The sequence below is a fragment of the Callorhinchus milii genome, unplaced genomic scaffold (genome assembly GCF_018977255.1).
Source record: "Callorhinchus milii isolate IMCB2004 unplaced genomic scaffold, IMCB_Cmil_1.0 Scaffold2, whole genome shotgun sequence".
In the NCBI taxonomy this organism is placed as follows: Eukaryota; Metazoa; Chordata; class Chondrichthyes; order Chimaeriformes; family Callorhinchidae; genus Callorhinchus; species Callorhinchus milii.
Genome location: NW_024704743.1, coordinates 73117292 through 73136647, shown reverse-complemented (window position 1 = coordinate 73136647; position 19356 = coordinate 73117292). Strand labels below are relative to the sequence as shown.

The following is a 19356-nucleotide window of genomic DNA, read 5'->3' as shown; positions in this document are numbered from 1 at the left end:
GGGGATAGTAGATCAGAGAGGTAGGAGGGTGCAAGGCCGTGAATGGCCTTGTAGGTGAGGATGAGGATCTTGAAATCAATCCTCTGGGGGATGGGGAGCCAGTGGAGGTGAGCGAGGGTGGGAGTGATGTGGTCCCGAAGCCTGGTGCGGGACAGTACACGAGCTGCCGAGTTCTGAATGACCTGCAGCTTGTAGAGGGAGGTGCCGGGAAGGCCGGCGAGGAGAGAGTTCCCATAGTCCAGCCTTGAGGTGATATACACAAGTCATTACACATCAAAATCCAGAGAAGTATTTTGTCATGATAAGGTGCCTGTGTCAAATTGAAGAATTAGAATTACAGCAATCTATAATCAACTTTGAAACCATTGGTAGCACCCTCATGATTAATTCGGCAATTAAATTAAAATCCCACTAATTTTACTTAAAAATCCAACATCACAGACTGTGTAGTTGGTTTTAAACACACACAAAATGCTATATTATTTAGAGGAATGTTTTGATGATCTGGTGCACAAATTAATTATATACTTGGCTATTTAATTCAATTCTGGGAATTATGTATTGTTAGATAGCCTGAAACAATGCTCCTTGTTAAAGGACTAAGTTAATTTATACTCCAGTAAATGTGGAGGGAAGTTGTCCTCTTCTCCAGGACAATTTTAACGGCAGGTTGATATAGAACAACAACATCAACAACAAATTACAGTCAGGAATTTGGACCTGAGCAGGGGTTTGGACCTGAGCAGGGGTTTGGACCAGGTGGGGTGGAGACCAGGGAGAATAGGGATAGGAGGGTGACCAAAGGCACGATCAAAGAGGAGGGTCTTGAGACATGCTTGAAGGAGGCAAGGGAGGGAGCAAGGGAAGTGACTGTGGGATGGAGTTCCAAAGGGTGGGGGCAGAGATGCTGAAGGGCCGACCAATGATCGTGGGGCGGGCTGGGTGGGGGACGCGGAGCAGGCCGGTGCCTGCTGAGCGGAGGGAGCAGACAGGTTGATATGGGGTTAGCAGGTCACAAAGGTAGGAAGGAGCAAGGCCTTGGAGGGCTTTGAAGGCGAGGACGAGGATTTTTAACTCTATCCTCTAAGGGATGGAGGAGTCAGTGGAGCCAGGCGAAGATGGGGATGATAGGGTCACGGAGTCTGTTGCAGGAAAGCTCTGGATGATCTACAGCCTGTGGAGGGAAGAGTTGGGAAGGCCGACAAGTTGGCGTAGTCAAGCCTTGATGTGATAAATGTGTGGATGTGGGTTTTGGCGGCCTGAGGGGAGAGAGGGGAGATGTTGTGGAGATGGGGGAAGGCAGAGCGGGTCATGGCACGGATGTGGGGTAGAAAGGACAGTTGAGGGTCAAACGAAATGCCAAGGTTCTGGACTGGCTCAGTGAGGTGGAGTGTGCATCCGTGGATGGTGAGGTGTGGAGGCCTAAAACTGGAGTATTAATTAACTTAGACCTTTAACAAGGATCATTGTTTCAGGTTATCTAACATATAGAAATACCAGATGTAGTATTTAGTAACATCCGGAAGGTGAATTAGGGATATTGTTATATGTTATGAGCTTTTTTTCCCTCCTCCATATAGAATTAAATTGCACAAAGCTATTTTCACACATTTATTCTATGCTGCTGAATAACTAGGTTGGTGGGATTCAGAGAGCTCTAATTCAGACATCTGTAATGAGCAGGTGGGTGTTATCTTCTGCCACAGCCTCTTAAGCAGGCGTGATGCTGTTTATTTTCCAGACGTCCTCTCGTTTTTTTCTTCACAGTGATTATTTTACTCCACTATTGTTTACGGACAAAGAAGGGTCCTTGTAAAATTATTTTATGCATTTTGCACATTTCAGCTACACTTCCTGTTGTTATGTTCACAGCTTCACTTTACAGAGTTTTATACAAAAGGCAGATGTACAGCTGGCAGAGGTCAGCAGTACATGCCACAGGCTACACTGGAGGGTGACCAATGGAATTCTCAAAGAAAGCATAATTTCACGTAACTTCTTCAACAAACCCAACACAGCTCATTGATTCCTTGGACTCAGGGGCTATAATAATGTTAATAATCCTTGCATTTATTATATAACACCCTGCATATCATCAAGATGTCTCAAAGTGCTTTACAGGATGCACTCCAAAGTGGATTGACTGTGTATTTTGTGAGCAAAACCTTGGCAGCCAGTTGCACATAGCAATATCCCACAAACAGCCATGGAGTGAGTGACCAATTTTATTTGGGGGGATTTGGGGCTAGGACACCTAGGGACAAACACCCTTCTTTTTTCAAATAGCATCATGAGATCTTTAACGTCGACCTGAAGAAGCAGATAGGACCTCGATTTTACATCACTTAAAAAAGGACTGGAAATAACAGAAACAATAACCCAAGTAACAGGAACCTCTGCAAAAAAGGCCCCTGTGCTTAATGCCATGATTACTCAACATTTGGATCTATTCTAAAATAAAACCCAGTACTTAGCAAACAATTGCAGATAAGTAGAATTACATTAGATATCTCTTCATCCATCCTCCCACACAGGAAATATCCAGAAAGCACCTGGAAACTAATTTTGTAATGGCTAATTTGTTATTAATGGAATTTGTCTCAATCTCTGCACTTTATAAATTCCTCTTAATGAAGTACAGGTGGATTCTTCCAACCCTTTGTTCAACCTCATTTTTCGAAAGAGGAATTAGATACATCAGAGTCCTATTATAAGGTAGTAGTTGCAGAGGGTCCTTAAAATCACAACCAGCACTATAATGGGGCACAATTGCTGGCCAGCTCTTCTGCATTCACTGTGCATGTGGCCAGAAAGACAAAATGAAGACTGTGCTGGAGAAGCCAAAATGGTCGACTTCCTGGTCATCTCATCTATGCTAACTTCATTTCTTATGTGCTGTAGAATGCAGTGATAGGAAGTAACATTTGGGCAGCAACCTTATGACTCAGAAGTGAGTCATTTTGCCATCTTGTGCGCCAACCAGTATTTTGAAATGGCGATGGAGTCGCTTTGGAATTTTATATTAAGTAAATATCATGGTTCACATCCCAACTGCAAAATAAGTGAAACTGCATAATAATGAGGGGCTTTATAACTGATTTCTACTGTACATAGATTAGCCATTTATTATTTCCCTACTCTGTTATTCCTGAAACTCTTCACCACAGTTACCCGTTCCCAGCCTTCAAACCCTCTTAAAACATAACTTTTTGATCATGCTTTTGTCACAGTCTGTAATGCTTCTCTCTTCCACATTGCTTGGTGCTCCCTGTCATATCTGCTAAGCAATTTGAGACGTTCATCCCACATGAAAGATTTTATGTGTAAACATGTGTAATTTGTTGTTGCAGAGATAATAACAACAACTTGCATTTATATAGCACCCTTCACGCAGGGTAGGGTCTCAGAGTGCTTAACAGTGGCAAAGCCTGACACAGCTGGGGGAGTGGGGAGGTCACAGTAAGTACAGTCGAAGTGGAAGGTCTTGTAAACTGGTGGGTTTTTCTAGATGTGCTTTCTGCTCACACATTGTGCATCCTGATAAAAATAGAAGGTACAGCTGTAGCCACCTCCCTGCTTGTGTCGAGCAGCCAGGGACCTCAAGCCGGCTGGTTATTTGTGAAAAAGTACTAGAGAGAGAGACTTTGCATAGTTGTTCTGTAGCCTGCGTGGTTTTCAGCCTTGAGACAGGAGAATGTTGTTGTGATGGCTCCTAGAGGTAGAATGAACAAGGGTCTTTGATAAGGGGATGTGAAAACAGTGATTAAGAAAGAATGCAAATAAGTTAAAAATGGAAAAGAAAAAGCATGCACTGGTCATGAGCAGTGTCTGTGAAAAAGCAAGACTTGGTCAGGGGATGGCATGAGAATACAGTATAAAAGACTGCTGTGATACCAAGGTCCTGCCTGTCTGTTCAGGTAGACATTAAAGATCGAATGGCACTATTTGAAAAAAGAAAAGCATTTCTCACCGTTTCCTGGCCAACGATCTTCCAGGTAAAATTGGTCATTCACTTCATGGCTGTTCGTGGGACATTGGTGTGTATAAATTGGCTGCTGAATTCGCCAACACGCCAGCCACTGCACTTTATAGTAAATCATGTAAAGGACTTTGAGTCTCTTCTACAATGTGATAAGGCATTTATATCAAATGCAAGGATTATAGGATAATTATTGGATTAAAAGATATCTACTAAAGTCCTAATGGGATTACAGGAAAAATGTCTTCCATCACTAATTCGACTTTGCTATGTAGGTTTTATAAAGGACTGGCCTTTCGGTAACAAAAGTTTTTTTAAAAAAAGTCACAATATACAAACGTCAATGAAATTGGTGGCAGAGTGTTATTCAATTTTGAAAATCAATACTCAGTGATTTTCAGGATGATGACAAAGAACATGCCTATTGTTTCACTTTGGTTTGTAGGACACTTTTATTAGTATCACTTATACCTGTATAACAATATCCACTTACTTTTCTAATCAATGATACTTTGCAAACATGAGTGGGACGAACGCTATGGTGCATCGTAACTCTATCGCGCTGCCTCTGCCCTCGACTCCAGGACCATTGATGTCCTGGCCAATTGTCTGTCGGACATCAAGTCCTGGACGAGAACCCACTTCCTCCAGCTCAATGTTGCCAAGACTGGCATTCATGGCTGCACTCTTCACCGAGCCAATCTGAAACCTCAATGTCCTTTTCAACCCTCAGCTATCCTTCAAACCCCACATTCATGCCGAGACGTTCTCTCACCACAGGCCGCCGAGACACTGCTACACACTTTTATTATGTCCCGGCTTGATTACACCAACTGCCTGCTCACTAAACTTCCCAACTCCTCTCTCCACAAACTGCAGATTATTCCGAACTCTGCAGCTCGTGACCTCTCCTGCACCAGGCACCAGGAACCTATCACTCTCGTTCTTGCCCATCTTCACTGGCTCCACCTTCCTCAGTGAATCAAGTACAAAACCCTTGTTCTTACCTTCAAAGCCCTCTACGGTCTTGCTCCCCCCCCTTGCTCCGAACGCATAACCCCATATCAGTCTGTCCGCTCCCTCTGCTCGGCGAACACCAGCTTGCTTCAGGTCCCTTCACGCCCCACTACTGGAGGTTGGGCATTCAGCATCTCTGCCCCTGTACTCTGGAACTCTATCCCGCAATCCCTCCACCTCACCCCCTCTCTTGCCTCGTTCAAATCCCATCTGAAGATCTTGGAGACCTGTAGCTCAGTGGTTAGAGCACTCGCTTTGCAAGCAAGAGACCTGAGTTCAATTCCAGGCAGGGCGAAATCATGGGCAAGTTTCCTTACTCCACACAGAGCCTAATAATAATCCCTCCAAAACCAAAAACAATAATAAAAATTGTTCATTTTCAATCTACGACTATTTGTGGAACATTGCTGTGCACAATTGGCTGCCGCGTTCGCCCACAAATGTACAGTCAATTCACTTTACAGTGTGTTCTGTGAAGCGCTTTGGGACGTCCTCCCGACGTGAAAAGCGCTATATCAAATGCAAGGATTATTATTATTACAGCGCACTAGGAGACCATGTGGCCGATCCAGTCTGCATCGTGTCTCGGACAGAGCAAGCTGTCTTTTCAATGCCACTGCCCTACCCTACCCCTTCAAACCTTTATTAAAGTTAACTCAAGATGTTATTCACACTCTAAAATTAATACAGCTAATCAATAGTACAGGTATTTATCTTTCAAAAATCACAAATCGAAATCTTGCAAAATCAATATTCTCAACAATATTTGCTGAAATAATTGAACTGTTTGTAAAAGAGACTTCAAAATATCTTTGATTAAAGAAGGATGCCTGACAGAAAGTGAACTATTTTTTATAAAACACAAATAGCAGTATTCAATGTAATGATCAAAAACTGAAACAGAGGTGGCAAATATTGATTGCCAACGAACTTTAAGTTTCTTGATTCACTGCTCAATCACTGTGGAGTAACAATGCTTCAGAAAGTTTCCAGAGTAACACACAGTCAACCACACATCAACAACTTATTCTAATAACTTTTGAATATATTTGTTTCATAGACTAATGAGGTGTCTATCATGTTTTCTGACAGAGAAGGCCCTGAACACCCAACTTCTGCTGAGAAAAGATAAGTAGCTACATTTTATGCACTTTGAAATTAAATTAACTTAAGAATTGTTGAGAAAAGGCAATTGATTCCAACAAAGCCAACCCTTTTTGATTGATTCCAACCATCCCAATTTCTTCCAAATCCCCCAATCTCTTCTCCTTGCAGAAACATAATTTGTAACCTCTTGAATGGATTTATGTTATTCACTTCGGTGGCATTCCCATGGTAACTTATTCCACAAGTCCTGAAGAAATTCCACAAGTCAAAGAGGTGAAATTGCACACTATTGCATTTTTACATTCTAGCACCGTACACAGAATCATTTATTGATGTTGCACTTTGTGGGACCAGGTACAGTCCTTAAAGAACCAAAAAGTAATAAATTGCAAACTTGAATGGGAAAGAATCAAATCACATAACATGGGTAATCTTTAGCAAACAGCATTTTTCACAGTAAGAAAAATATCAGACGTTATTTTAAGTTGTTGTGAGCCTCATCTTTCAGTTAAATCAACCAAAGCAAACCTTAATTTTTTTTCTTTCAAGAAAAAGCAATTTCAGTTCATGTTGAAGACATTTGAAAGAAGTGGCAGAGAATGAATTACAGAAGTTGATGTTTAACAAAACGTAAATGCATAGCATTTGAAAATACAGTAGTTCTCAATTTTTGTAATACTTGTAACTATTTCTACAATCTCAAGAAAATATACATGCTTTTATGTTAAAATATTATTTTATTAATTCAGAATTGGAAGGCATCACAACAATAAAAACCTTCTAAAATTAAAATCCTTGCATTTGATATATAGCAGTTATAACATTGAGAATGCCCCATCGAGTCTGCACTTCAGAGTGCATACATGAGGGAGAAGGGAATATAAGGGTGTAGGTGAGGGGAATTGGAGGGGTGAGGGCTTGTGTGGAATATAAACAATGGCATAGAGTGGAATGGTCTGTGTCCATGCTGTATCACTCTATACACCTATGTAATTTTTAATTCCAGTTTAATTTCTAATTCTTGGTTCAATTTCTATTCAATCCACTGCCTCTACTTTGTCATCTGCAACGATTTCTTTTCCCGCCCTGACACTGACACCTGCAGTGTACCTCTGCGCTCTAACCTCACCCCGATCCTTTTGCTCATCTATATGCTTCCTCTTGGCAACAACATCCACAGAAATGGGAGCAAATCTAATTTTCCTCTTTTCGGCGTGATCCAAGGTACACTAATATTCTGTCTGTCTGATTGTCAAACATTAAGGCCTGGATGAGCACTACCTTTCTGCATCTTAACTTGGACAAGAAGGAAGTAATCCTTCCTAGCTCCAAAAACAACAAAATTACATTTATAGAGCACCTTTCACGTCGGGAAGACGTCCCAAAGCTCTGAACAGTCAGGTGTCGGGGCCCGAGCATGGGAAAGGGGTGGTGTAGGGGTGAGGGAAGGCAGAGAGGTGGGAGGGAGAGCAAAGACACAGTTGAAGAGAAGGGTCTTGAGACCGGCCTTGATGGAGGCACGGGAGCAAGCGAGGTGAAGGGACCATGGGATGGAGTTCCAGAGCGTGGGAGCAGAGAGGCTGAAAGCCCGGCCACCGATGGTAAGGCGGGTCGGGCAGGAGACATGGAGCAGCCCGGAGCCCGATGAACGGAGGGAGTGGGCAGGTTGGTAGAGAGTCATCAGGTCAGAGAGGTAAAAATAATAATAATCCTTGCATTTGATATAGCGCTTTTCACGTCGGGAGGACGTCCCAAAGCGCTTCACAGAACACACTGTAAAGTGAATTGACTGTATATTTGTGGGCGAACGCGGCAGTCAATTGCGCACAGCAATGTCCCACAAACAGTCGGAGATTGAAAATGACCAATTTATTATTGTTTTGGGTTTTGGAGGGATTATTATTAGGTGTATGGAGTAAGGAAACTTGCCCAAGGTTTCGCCCTCTGCCTGGAATTGAACTCAGGTCTCTCACTTGCAAAGCGAGTGCTCTAACCACTGAGCTACAGGACAGGAGGGGCAAGGCCATGGATGGCCTTGAAAGTGAGGACAAGGATCTTGTACTCGATCCTCTGGGGGATGGGGAGCCAGTGGAGTCGGGCGAGTGGGAGTAATGGGGTCACGGAGTCTGGTGCGGCGAGAGTATACGAGCTGCAGAGCTTTGGATGATCTGCAGTTTGTGAAGGGAAGAGTTCGGAAAGCCGATGAGGAGGGAATTTCCATAATCAAGCCTTGATGTGACGAATGCGTGGGTAAGGGTTTCGGCAGCCTGAGGGATGAGGCAGTGGCGGAGTCTGGCAATGTTGCGGAGGTGGTGGTAGGCAGATGTCTTCTCACCTCCAGTTCCGATGTTCTTAACCTCCTTGGCCTATCTCTCAAATTCACTGAACCTCTGAGTTTAATCCTTAGTTATTGTTCCTATCCACATTTGGTTCCTGACCAGGACTGCTGTCCTCCACCTCTGCCACAATGCCAACCTCACACAATTGCCACCAAAATTCATCCATGCTTTTGTCTATGGAAAGAAATAGTTCCTGGTGAGTCCAGAAATTGCCCTTCATACCTCTGAATCTGTGCCCTCTGATCATGCGACCTTAGAGCATCTGAAAATATCATTCTCAGTTTATTTTCTTAATTCAATTTCCATTTTATATGCCTCAATAAGATTCATTTTTCATGGCTGATGAGCACCATCTTAACAAGTCATTCCACTTTAATTCAGAAATACCCAAAGCTGTGCTGGTTCTATCTGTTTGGGATCAGGTTAGTTTCATCCCGTAAAAGAAAAATGATACAGCACTTGTTCAACACCATAAAATGTCTCTATACATCAACCCTTCACCACTTCTATCATCCTTTGGGGATGGAGATGACACATCTCACTGGAACACCCAATGTCACATTGTTCTAGGACACAAGTTTATGACTGGGATTTATTTACATAAGGAGCTATCATTCTCAGCTGTTGGTGGGAATTGAGTGGAAGTCAAGTGAAAGTATTCAGTCTATGTTAAGCACTAAACAACACTCCAAAAACACTGGCAGTGTATCTCAATTTCACCTGTTTGCAAATTAAACAAGTTATTTAAACCCAATATAATTAATCGGAAAGGCACCTTTGACATACTGGTTTGTAAAAAGTGCTCCGGAGCCATGTGGCCACCAGGAACATGCCCATTATTTAAGCAGCTTTTTGTCCAGTAATCCCCAACACATCTCACAGAGATTTTGGCTCCAATCAGATTTCAGGTCCAAGCTGAAGTCTCACAAGACTAAGTGATGTTTAGAGGATTCCCTTGAGAAACTGACTTTTTTGTAGTTTTTATTGTCTCTTTTCTTGACAGAAAGCAGTGGTTATACAAGTGGAGCTTGAGCTTCAGCTGTTTTTGTGTGAAACTTTAAACAACCTACTTTAAAATATACATTGATGCACTATAAAGTCCAGGGGTGAGCAGGGCTTTAGGCCTCTGAGCCAAGAGACTCCCAAGAACAAAGCTTGTGTTTTTCTTTGGCAAACAAAAATTCTGAAGAGTTTAGATAAACTGAATCCTGATTTATTTATTTGTTTGACATATCCACACGCTCTATAACAAGGGAACATGATGTCAAACTCAGAAAAGAGAACGTGAACTAATGCTTTTGAGTTAATTTAATGAATTGGACAGGATGCGGATTGTGTCGACAAATTAAAGAGGAAACTGATACATTTTTGAGAGGTATAAGAAATGGAATTGTTAGGTATTTTTCAAACTTGACAACTGACCAAATAGACCACGATTTTCTCTATCCCTACACATTCCTTTGCACCAATTCAAAAATTTAGCAGATTGTGAAATATAAATAGGTTATTTTACTCAGACCATTACTGAACAAGAAGCTACAACATCAAATTATATTTGTAATGGGTCTTTCACATCGGGAGGACATCCTAAGGTGCCGGACAGTCAGGGATTTTGACCCGAGCAGGGGATATGGTCAGGGTAAGGGGAGGGAAGGGAGGGAGCGAGAAGGGAGGGGAGCTGAAGGCACGGTTGAAGAGAAAAGTCTTGAGACCGGCCTTGATGGAGGAAAGGGAGGAGGCGGCGAAGGCATTGGGGGAGTTCCAGAGCTGAGGGGCTGAGAGGCTGAAAGCCCGGCCACCGATGGTAGGGCGGTTGGGGCGGGGGATGTGGAGCAGACCGGAGCCAGAGGAACGAAGGGTACGGGCAGGTAAGTAGGGGGATAGTAGGTCGGAGAGTCCAAGGCCGTGAATAGCCTTTTAGGTGAGGATGAGGATCTTGAATTCGATCCTCTGGGGGATGGGGAGCCAGTGGAGGCGAGCGAGGGTGGGAGTGATGTGGTCGCGAAGCCTGGTGCGGGACAGTACACGAGCTGCAGAGTTCTGAATGACCTGGAGCTTGTGGAGGGAGGTGCCGGGAAGGCCGGCGAGGAGAGAGTTCCCATAGTCCAGCCTTGAGGTGACAAAGGCATGGACCAGAGTTTCAGCAGCGTGAGGGGTGAGGCAGTGCCATAGTCTGGCGATATTCCGGAGGAAGGCGGTGCCAGTTGTGGCGCGGATATGAGGGAGAAAGGACAGCTCAGGTTCGAACAGAACACCGAGGTTCCTGACTGGCTTTGAGAGGTGGAGAGTGCAGCCTTGGATGCTGATGCTGTCAGCGCCTGAGGTGCGGAGGCGCTGACGTGAGCCAATCAGGAGGGCCTCAGTTTTGCCCACGTTGAGCTGAAGAAAGTCGTCTCTTGTCCAGGACTCGATGTCAGACAGGCAGACTGTCAGACAGGTTGATATGGCGTTAGCAGGTCACAGAGGTAGGAAGGAGCAAGACCGTGGAGGACTTTGAAGGTGAAGTACAAGTACTAAAGTATTAAGATTCAAATTAGGCTGATGATAATCTTCATCTCTATCCTTATTTTTGGATGTGTGGATTAGACTTGGCAGTAGCAGTTAATCCATGTCAATTACATGTTTTTTAAATAAAGAACTACTGAGATCTAATAAGTGGTATTCTTAATGGGATTTTCAATAAGTAAACTGCAATTGGAGATTTCTTCTGCTATCCAGAAGAATTACTGCAAATTCAACACAAAATCAAACTAAGAATTAAATAAAGGGACACATAAAATACAGGAGATCAAAAACGATGTGGAACTCAATCCTTATTGTGCTGTTGCAAACAGCAACAACAAAATTACATACAGCGCCTTTCACGCGGGGGGGGGGGAACGTCCCAAGGCACTGGATAGACAGAGTTACGAATCCGAGCTGAGGGTCGGGGTGGGCGAGTGGGGAGGGCAGGGCGGAAAGCAGGGAAATCAAAAGCACTGTCAAAGAGGAGGGTCTTGAGATGAGTCTTGAAGGTGGCAAGGGAGGGGGCGAGATGGAGGGACTGCGGGATGGAGTTCCAGAGGGTGGGTGCAGAGTGGTGGAAGGTCCGCCCACCAATAATGGGGCGAACAGGGCGAAGGACATGAAGCAGGCTGGAGCCCACTGAGCAGAGGGAGCGAACAGGATAGTCGTGGGTTAGGAGATCGGAGAGGTAGGGGGGAGCAAGACCATGGAGGGCTTTGAAGGCGAGGATTAGGATTTTGAACACTATGCTCAAGGATGGGAAGCCAGTGGAGTTGGGCAAGGATTCGGGTGATAGGGTCTCGGAGCCTAGTGCAGGAGAGGACACAGGCTGTAGAGTTCTGGATGATCTGCAGCCTATGGAGGAAGGAGTTGGGGGGGCCGACAAGCAGCGAGTTTGAATAGTCAAGCTGAGGTGAGGAGACGCTGACGGGAGCCAATCGGAAAGCCTCGGTCTTATTGACGTTCAACGAAGAAAGTTAGCTCTCATCCAGGACTTGATGTCTGACAGACATTCTGTCAAGACAGCAGTGGTCCTGAGTCAAGGGTGGAGGCAGAGTGATGCAGTTGGGTGTCATCCGCATCCATGTGGAAGTTGACCCCATGTCTGCGGATGATGTCACCAAAAGGAAGCATATAGATATTGAAGAGGAGGGGACCAAGGACACAGCCTTGAGGAACCCCGCATGAGATGGTCCGGGGGCTAGAGGAGAAGCTGTTTGAGGAGTTGAAGTGCAGGCGGTGTGACAGGTATGATCTGAACCAATCAAGGACAGCACCATGGAGGATGAAGTGAGAGGAGAGGCAGTGGTTGAGGATGGAGTGGTTGACGGTGTCGAAAGCAGCAGAAAGGTCAAGGAGGACAAGGAGGCAGAGGGAGCCCTGGTTGCAGATGGATAGAATGTCATTTGTCACTTTGACCAGGGCTGTTTCTGTGCTGTGGGCGGTATGGAAGCCCGATTGGAGGTGTTCGAGAAAGGAGTAGCAGGAGAGGAAAGAGCGAAGCTGAGAAGCAACAACTCGTTCCAGGACCTTGGAGAGGAAGGAGAGGTTGGAGATGGGGCAGTAGTTAGGGAGTAATGAAGGGCCCAGGGAGGAGTTTTTAAGGATAGGAGTGATGACAGCGGTTTTTAAAGGGGTGGGAACAGTACCAGAGGATGGAGAGGTTAACAATGTCAGTGAGTTAGAGGGGCAAGGAGGTGGAGCTGGGAGGTAAGGAGGGGGTAGGGATGGGGTCGAGGAAACATGGAAATGTCATCTGTAGAATGCAATTGGTCAGGGTTGAATAGTGTAAACTGCAACGTCAGACTGGAGTCCCAGAATTTCTCTTATTACTGCTCTTTGGGTCAACAAGGAATTCCACCAGCACTTCATATATCTTCCGTCCTTTGCCTGCAGAAAACCACTTACTTCAGAAATTAGAAATTTAACTCCATAACTGTATAGATTATCAATGAAAAGAACCAAATCTGATTGTTCAAATGATTTTTTTTGTTCTTATTTCTTAGATTTACTTTCCGGGGAAGAGGGTAGGAGGAGGAAATCAAGCAGAGTGGACATTCTCAACCTAGATTGCTTTTATGGTCTTCCTCCTACAGGCTCCACTGACTGCTTGTTTGGAATGGTACATGGTATGTTGAGAAATAAATACCTCCAGAAAAAAAATTAAACAGTGCTTCACAGTCACCTTAATAATACAACTGATCCAATTGATCCAAAACTCTGCTGCGGTTATCCTCACCTGTGCCAAAGTCCACAACCCCAACACTCCAGTCTTTGCCTGATTCCTACTGCAGAAGGGATCAATTTCAAGATCTTCACACTTACTTACAAATCAATTCACAACTTAACACCTCCTACATCTTCGAGCTGCTTATACCTCACTCCTCGACCCGCTCCTTTTCTCAGCTGGCTCCAACCTGCTACATGTCCCTTATCCTCAATCTCTCCATTCAATCAATGGTGGCCATGCTTTCAGCAACTACACTGCAAACCTCTGTAACTTTGCCTCAATCTTTTCACCTTGCCCATCTTCAGATTGCATCTGAAACTTCCTCTTTGATTGTGTTTACAGCCACCTTCCCTCTCTCTCCCTGCTCTGCATCAAGCTCCACCATTGTTGAGTACTCCAAAACTCTAAACTCATGAAAGGCTCTGTATAAATTCAAGTTGTTGTTGTTCAACCTCTAAGGCAAATTCATAACACATTTGGGGTTGAAAAATTGCTCACCAAACTATGGCAGCACAAATGGCTCCAGAGAAGATACAGCACATTGACCTGCGAACTTCATGTAAGGCATGCTAACCTGTGAGAATTCACCTCTGAGACAAACTCACATCAGACCTGCCAATTCCACATTCAATGCTAAACCAACTGAGCTGCTAGAATTGGCTACATAATTAATGATGTAATGTCAAAGAGGCTGAACCCATGCTTAAGGACAGCATTCACTTAAAGTAATTGATTTGTGAACTTGTTTTTAGGACTGAAACTTAATACAAAAGAATCTTAAATGTACAAGTCTAAAAATAACTAAAAAATGAAGCATTTGTACACATGATACAATGGTAGTTTCAAGAAACTGAAATGGTATCATTAGATACGTAGCAGCGAACCAGCCATACCAGCAAGCTATGATAAATTGGGCATGACCAAACAACTTGTAAGTGAGTTATTATCAGAAACATAAATAGAGATAGTTTCATACCTCACATTTGGCCATGATGTATTCTATCTGTGCCACACATTTACCTAAACCTTTTATAATAAAGTACCACAAAGAAGATACGTATAGTTATTATCTCCACATTTCTCAGCCTACATATGAAAAGTTTAAGGACTTTCATGCAGCTGACAATGCATTACAACATTGACAATGTCCTACTTATTTTTCCGATGGAAGAAACCCCTTGTAAAATACAATGTTTCCCCAAATTGTAGTCAAAGTAGTATTTGTAAAGACATCATAAAATATGACTTCAATTTTTTTTAAATTTGCATGCAGATCAGCTACCACAGAATACCATCTAATAAACTTTCACTTACAAAGTTTGAACTTTTGTTAAATATTCCTGCTCTTTGTATATAATAATAATCCTTACATTTGATATTGCGCTTTTCACGTCTTCTAGACGTCTCAAAGCGCTTCACAGAATATGCAGTAAAGTGAATTGACTGAATATTTGTGGGCGAACGCGGCAGCCAATTGCGCACAGCAATGTCCCACAAACAGTCATAGATTAAAAATGACCAATTTATTACTGGGTTTTTTTGGAGGGATTATTATTAGACCTGTGGAGTAAGGAAACTTGTCCAAGGTTTCCCTGCCTGGAATTGAACTCAGGTCTCTCGCTTGCAAAGCGAGTGCTCTAATCACTGAGCTACAGGACTCCATTACGTCTAGACTCAACTATGCCAACTCCCTGCTTGTCAGCCTTCCCAACTCTGCCCTCAACAAGCAGGTCATGTCCACTCCTGCACCAGGCTCCGTAACCCCATTACACCCACCCTCGCCCGGCTCCACTGGCTCCACATCCCTGAGAGGAACAAGTTCAAAATTCTCGCCCTCACCTTCAAGGCCCTCCACGGCCTCGCCCTCTCCTACCTCTCAGACCTGATGAGAATATATATATAATATAAATAATCCTTGCATTTTGATATAGCACATTTGACATCTTCTAGACATCTCAAAGCGTTTCATAGAATATACTGTAAAGTGAATTGATTTTACTCATTTTATTTGTGTTAGGATTCTCCATTTCAATTTTCTGCCATTTTATTATGTTTTTATTAACTGTAATGAAATTGAATTTTAAATTGTAACTATGAGTATATGTTGCCATGTTACACACAGCCAATAATGCCTTTTTGTTTTGCTCAGCTGGGTGTCTGACATATGCAGCAACCCATCCACACTTAAGAGTGTCCAAACCAAACTAAGAGTTCCATGAATTCTACCTAATATGGAAATTCTCATGATGTCATTATATATCATCATGACTTTGCAAAGCAATCTTTTTCTTAAAACAAAACATCCTCAACTAATAACAATATAATAATAATCCTGGTATAGGGCCATTTATGTTGATACGACAACCCAAAGCGCTTCACAGGGTGAATGTGTGTTTTGTGGGTGAGTGCAGCAGCCAATTTGCACGTAGTAATGTCATACAAGTACCGATGCAGTGAATGATTGATTCTATTTGGAGCATTGTTGGCCAGGACACTGGAAGAGAGAAATTCCCATCTCTTTTCAAATCGTGCAATGGGATCTTTAACATACATTTGAAATGGTGGGGTGAAAGCCTAGACAAGTTTCCTTACTCCACACTCCTCTGTTTACCTATCAGTAAGTAGGAACCTGGTTGTTAGTCGATTGGCGGATTGCTCTCCCGGGGTTCTGTTTTTTTTCAACTGTTTGTGGGACACTGCTGTATGCAAATCGCAACCGCGTTTCGCCAACAAATAGTAGTATGAATCATAGCTAACATTTGGATAATGTCAAACAAAAATAATAACTTGATAAATTAGTTCAATTAATATTGGTGATTCACATCACGAGAAATGTATCAGAAAGGAATCAGTATTAACCACGATAATCTCATTTTTACCCCTTTTACAACATTTGCCTCCATCTGATCACACTGACTGGCTCCATTTCTGATCACACCAATTGCCTCTATCTGATCAAAACGACTGTACATCTATTACATCCAGCAATGTTAATACCACAATCGGATATAATGTTATGTCAGGATTTACCATTCTTTCTATGAAAGAAACCAGAAACCATTATCATTCTCGTGCAGCACAGCTTTTCTTAGTTGTAATAAAGACACATTCAACATTGATTAAAACCCTGCAATATTTCCATATGACAACAAAGGTTATAACAATGTGCACAGCCTTAGCAATTATTTCTTCCTTATATGTATATGAGTGTGGCACATGTAGCTTAACAAACAAGTAGCAGGAATTTCTAGGAGTCATTATAAGCATCTATCAATCATGATTCAAGGGACTTCCAGTACACAACAGTGCCAATAGTATCCAGCTTCGGGTCTCATAATAATAACAACACCATTACATTTCTAAAACTCCTTGGGTAACAATGTGGTATCTTTCTAACACATATGCTGTTATGTTTAAACGCATACCCTGTAGAGTTTTTCCAAGGCCCTGACCAAGCTTCCATCTATGGTTCTGCAGCAAACAATGTCCGATGTTGCCCTGTGAAATTGAGCAGAGAAAAATCTCCAGCAATAGCAAATGCTCATGTTTTACAAGTAGCAGCAGTGACAAACAGGCAAATATGCTTTTGGGGACATAATCCATCCCATAAAAACTCAGCATCTCTTGTGATGACTCAATTTAACCATTTGAGGGCAGCAAGTATTACTGTACTAAAAGTGTGCGTTGGTGCAGACAACAGGCAAAATCAAGGCTTTTTGGTTTTTGCATTGACGTGGGAGAATTGAAGTAATAGAAGCAGTGAGGAAGTCTTAGAAGTATGTCCAGGTTAACAATGACTATAGTATGTAGGTTGTATCACCAAACCTATATTTGTGTACAATGTGCATATTATAAAATCTATCCCTGAGCATGATAAACATGTTTAATAATTAATTTACTGCTGTTTGAAAATATAACATCAATAGAACTGTAGAATATTACAGCAAGCCACCTGACCCATCAGGTATGTGTTAGTGCAGTCCCCCAATTAAACTGTTTACTTTAATCCCATTCTCCTCAACTTTACCAATACCCTTTAATATTGGTAGTAATATTAATATTAATAATAATACAGCTATTTTATGGTTTTAACTACTTGCATCTATCTTTGAAAACCTATGTATCTGTATTCCTACGTATGTATCTCTGCTCATGCACTCCATTAAGCATGTTACCATTAGGGTATATTGTATTTATTTTGTTTGATTTCTAAAGAGGCCTACTTTGCTAATATTTTTTGGAAAGTATTTCCAGAACTCTAGGCTACTGATGCAGTTGGAATATCTATATTACAAGGTATGTTTCCCAGGTTCTACACTATTGCCTCAGACCTAGACACCTGGAGATGTCCAGGGACCTCAGAGCGTGTGTTGGGGCACTGCTGGAGTCTAACCAGCTAAAACCACATAGCTTGCCATTGATATCACAGTCTGGCAAGCTTTCCCGCTGCTTGTCCAGCCAGGATCACCCTACTGTTAGGGCTTTGGCTTGCAGGGTTAACAGGAGCTGAGTGGAATGATTTCCTGCCCCTAGTGACTGCTCTGCGTAGGCTGACCACTGGCATACACAAAGAATTGGCAACCAATGCAGGTTGAGTGATAAATACTTAAATCAACACAGAAATAAAAAGTAATTACATGAGATAAGAATATGAATAGAACAAATAAGCCTTGCAGTAGAAAAATAGTAAAGGTCAGTATATTAATATTTATCAGAAACAGCCTCAGTAATTGGATGTTTTTTAAAATAAATGGTGAACAAAAACATTTCCAAACAAACCTGCCTCTAAATACTAGGGCGTCAAATTATAAATAGTTAAATATATCAGAGGCATAAAAAAAAATTGTGATTTGATTCAATTGCAAGAAATATCTAGGGGTACTGAATATTAAGGGAAGAAGACGCGATATGATCACAGTGAATTTTGGACACAGAACAATACGTTACAGAATAAAGCAATGTCAAATCAAGTTAAGTCGTTTTTGCGTTCAAACGACGATGGTAAATAGAAATAAAGGTTAAAAGGGGCAAATTACTGATCAGAAAACATACTCCGCAATGAGGTACATACAAAAGCAATTTCTAAAAGACTGCCTTAAAAGTGCAAATTATTTCTACAGGTGTAACAATTGCAAAGAAGAAAAGAGAACGCTACAACACATAGATGAAGCCAGTGAAAGTAAATTATACAATAGTGAGAGCTGGCACAAAATACACAGTCTCTACACTTTACATTATATTCAGTGAAGAGCTTTGAGACGTGAAATGCACTATACCAAATATAAGGATTATTATTATCATTATTGTTTTTGTTATAAGCTAATATAATATCAATAATAGAGAATATGGCTAAGTCGGAAATATAACCATTACAAGTGAACAAAATAAAATACACAAGCTACACTTAAAGTGAAAACAATTAAAACTTAATTGTCCCTTTGGGACGCACCACAATTGAATTTTGTTTGTGAAATTTATTACAACATTTTGGTAAGACTATTGTAGCAACCCAATTACTTTCATATGCACTTCCACTTTTAATGTAAGCCTTTGAGAAGTTTGTAGTACTGCATTTGCTTTAAAGAACAATTTATTACAACAACCTGGCTGGTTAAAAACTATCTTTTTGTGCCAACATTTTGATTCATTATTACAGCTATGACGTTTCCCTTACAACAATTGTCTCAATACTGATTATTGTATTGGTACTTTTTCAGCATAAGCTTACAGCTGCTATCACATGTCCCATATCTCTTGAAATGCGGCATCAATAATGCCCAAGTTGGGTAAGTAAGCACGAGGAGATTACATGATGATAGTTCAGTCATTTACTTCCTCAACTTCCAACAAAATCATTGTTAGATGCCTAGTTCTCAAATAAAACCACAGATGTTACATTTAATTTTCTGTCCAAAAAGGTGAGAAAGAACATTTCTCAACTCGCTACTGCAAAATTCCGAACAGAAACTTGGAGCTATAACTTTTAAATTACTTTTTACAATCACAATATAAAAAACAGCATTTAATAGATTATTTTTGGTCAGCCGGGTGTCTGACACATGTTAATAGATTGCATTTATTATTGCATGGCACTTAGCATTTAAGATGTTTTGTTGAAAATGTATCATAATCAAAGACAAAGTAGCAGAATTAGTCATGCCTAATTGCTCTCAATAAAA

At 41.9% G+C, this 19356-nt stretch overlaps 1 protein-coding gene across 1 annotated transcript in view; it reads right to left on the bottom strand.

Annotated features, from left to right (window-relative positions):
* LOC103187069 (G patch domain-containing protein 8) overlaps positions 1–19356 on the bottom strand; it is a 410351-nt gene that overhangs the window by 370462 nt on the left and 20533 nt on the right. The window contains exon 3 of the mRNA XM_042346987.1: positions 16603–16675. Coding sequence (XP_042202921.1) covers positions 16603–16675 — 73 coding nt within the window. The remainder of the gene's footprint in view (positions 1–16602; positions 16676–19356) is intronic.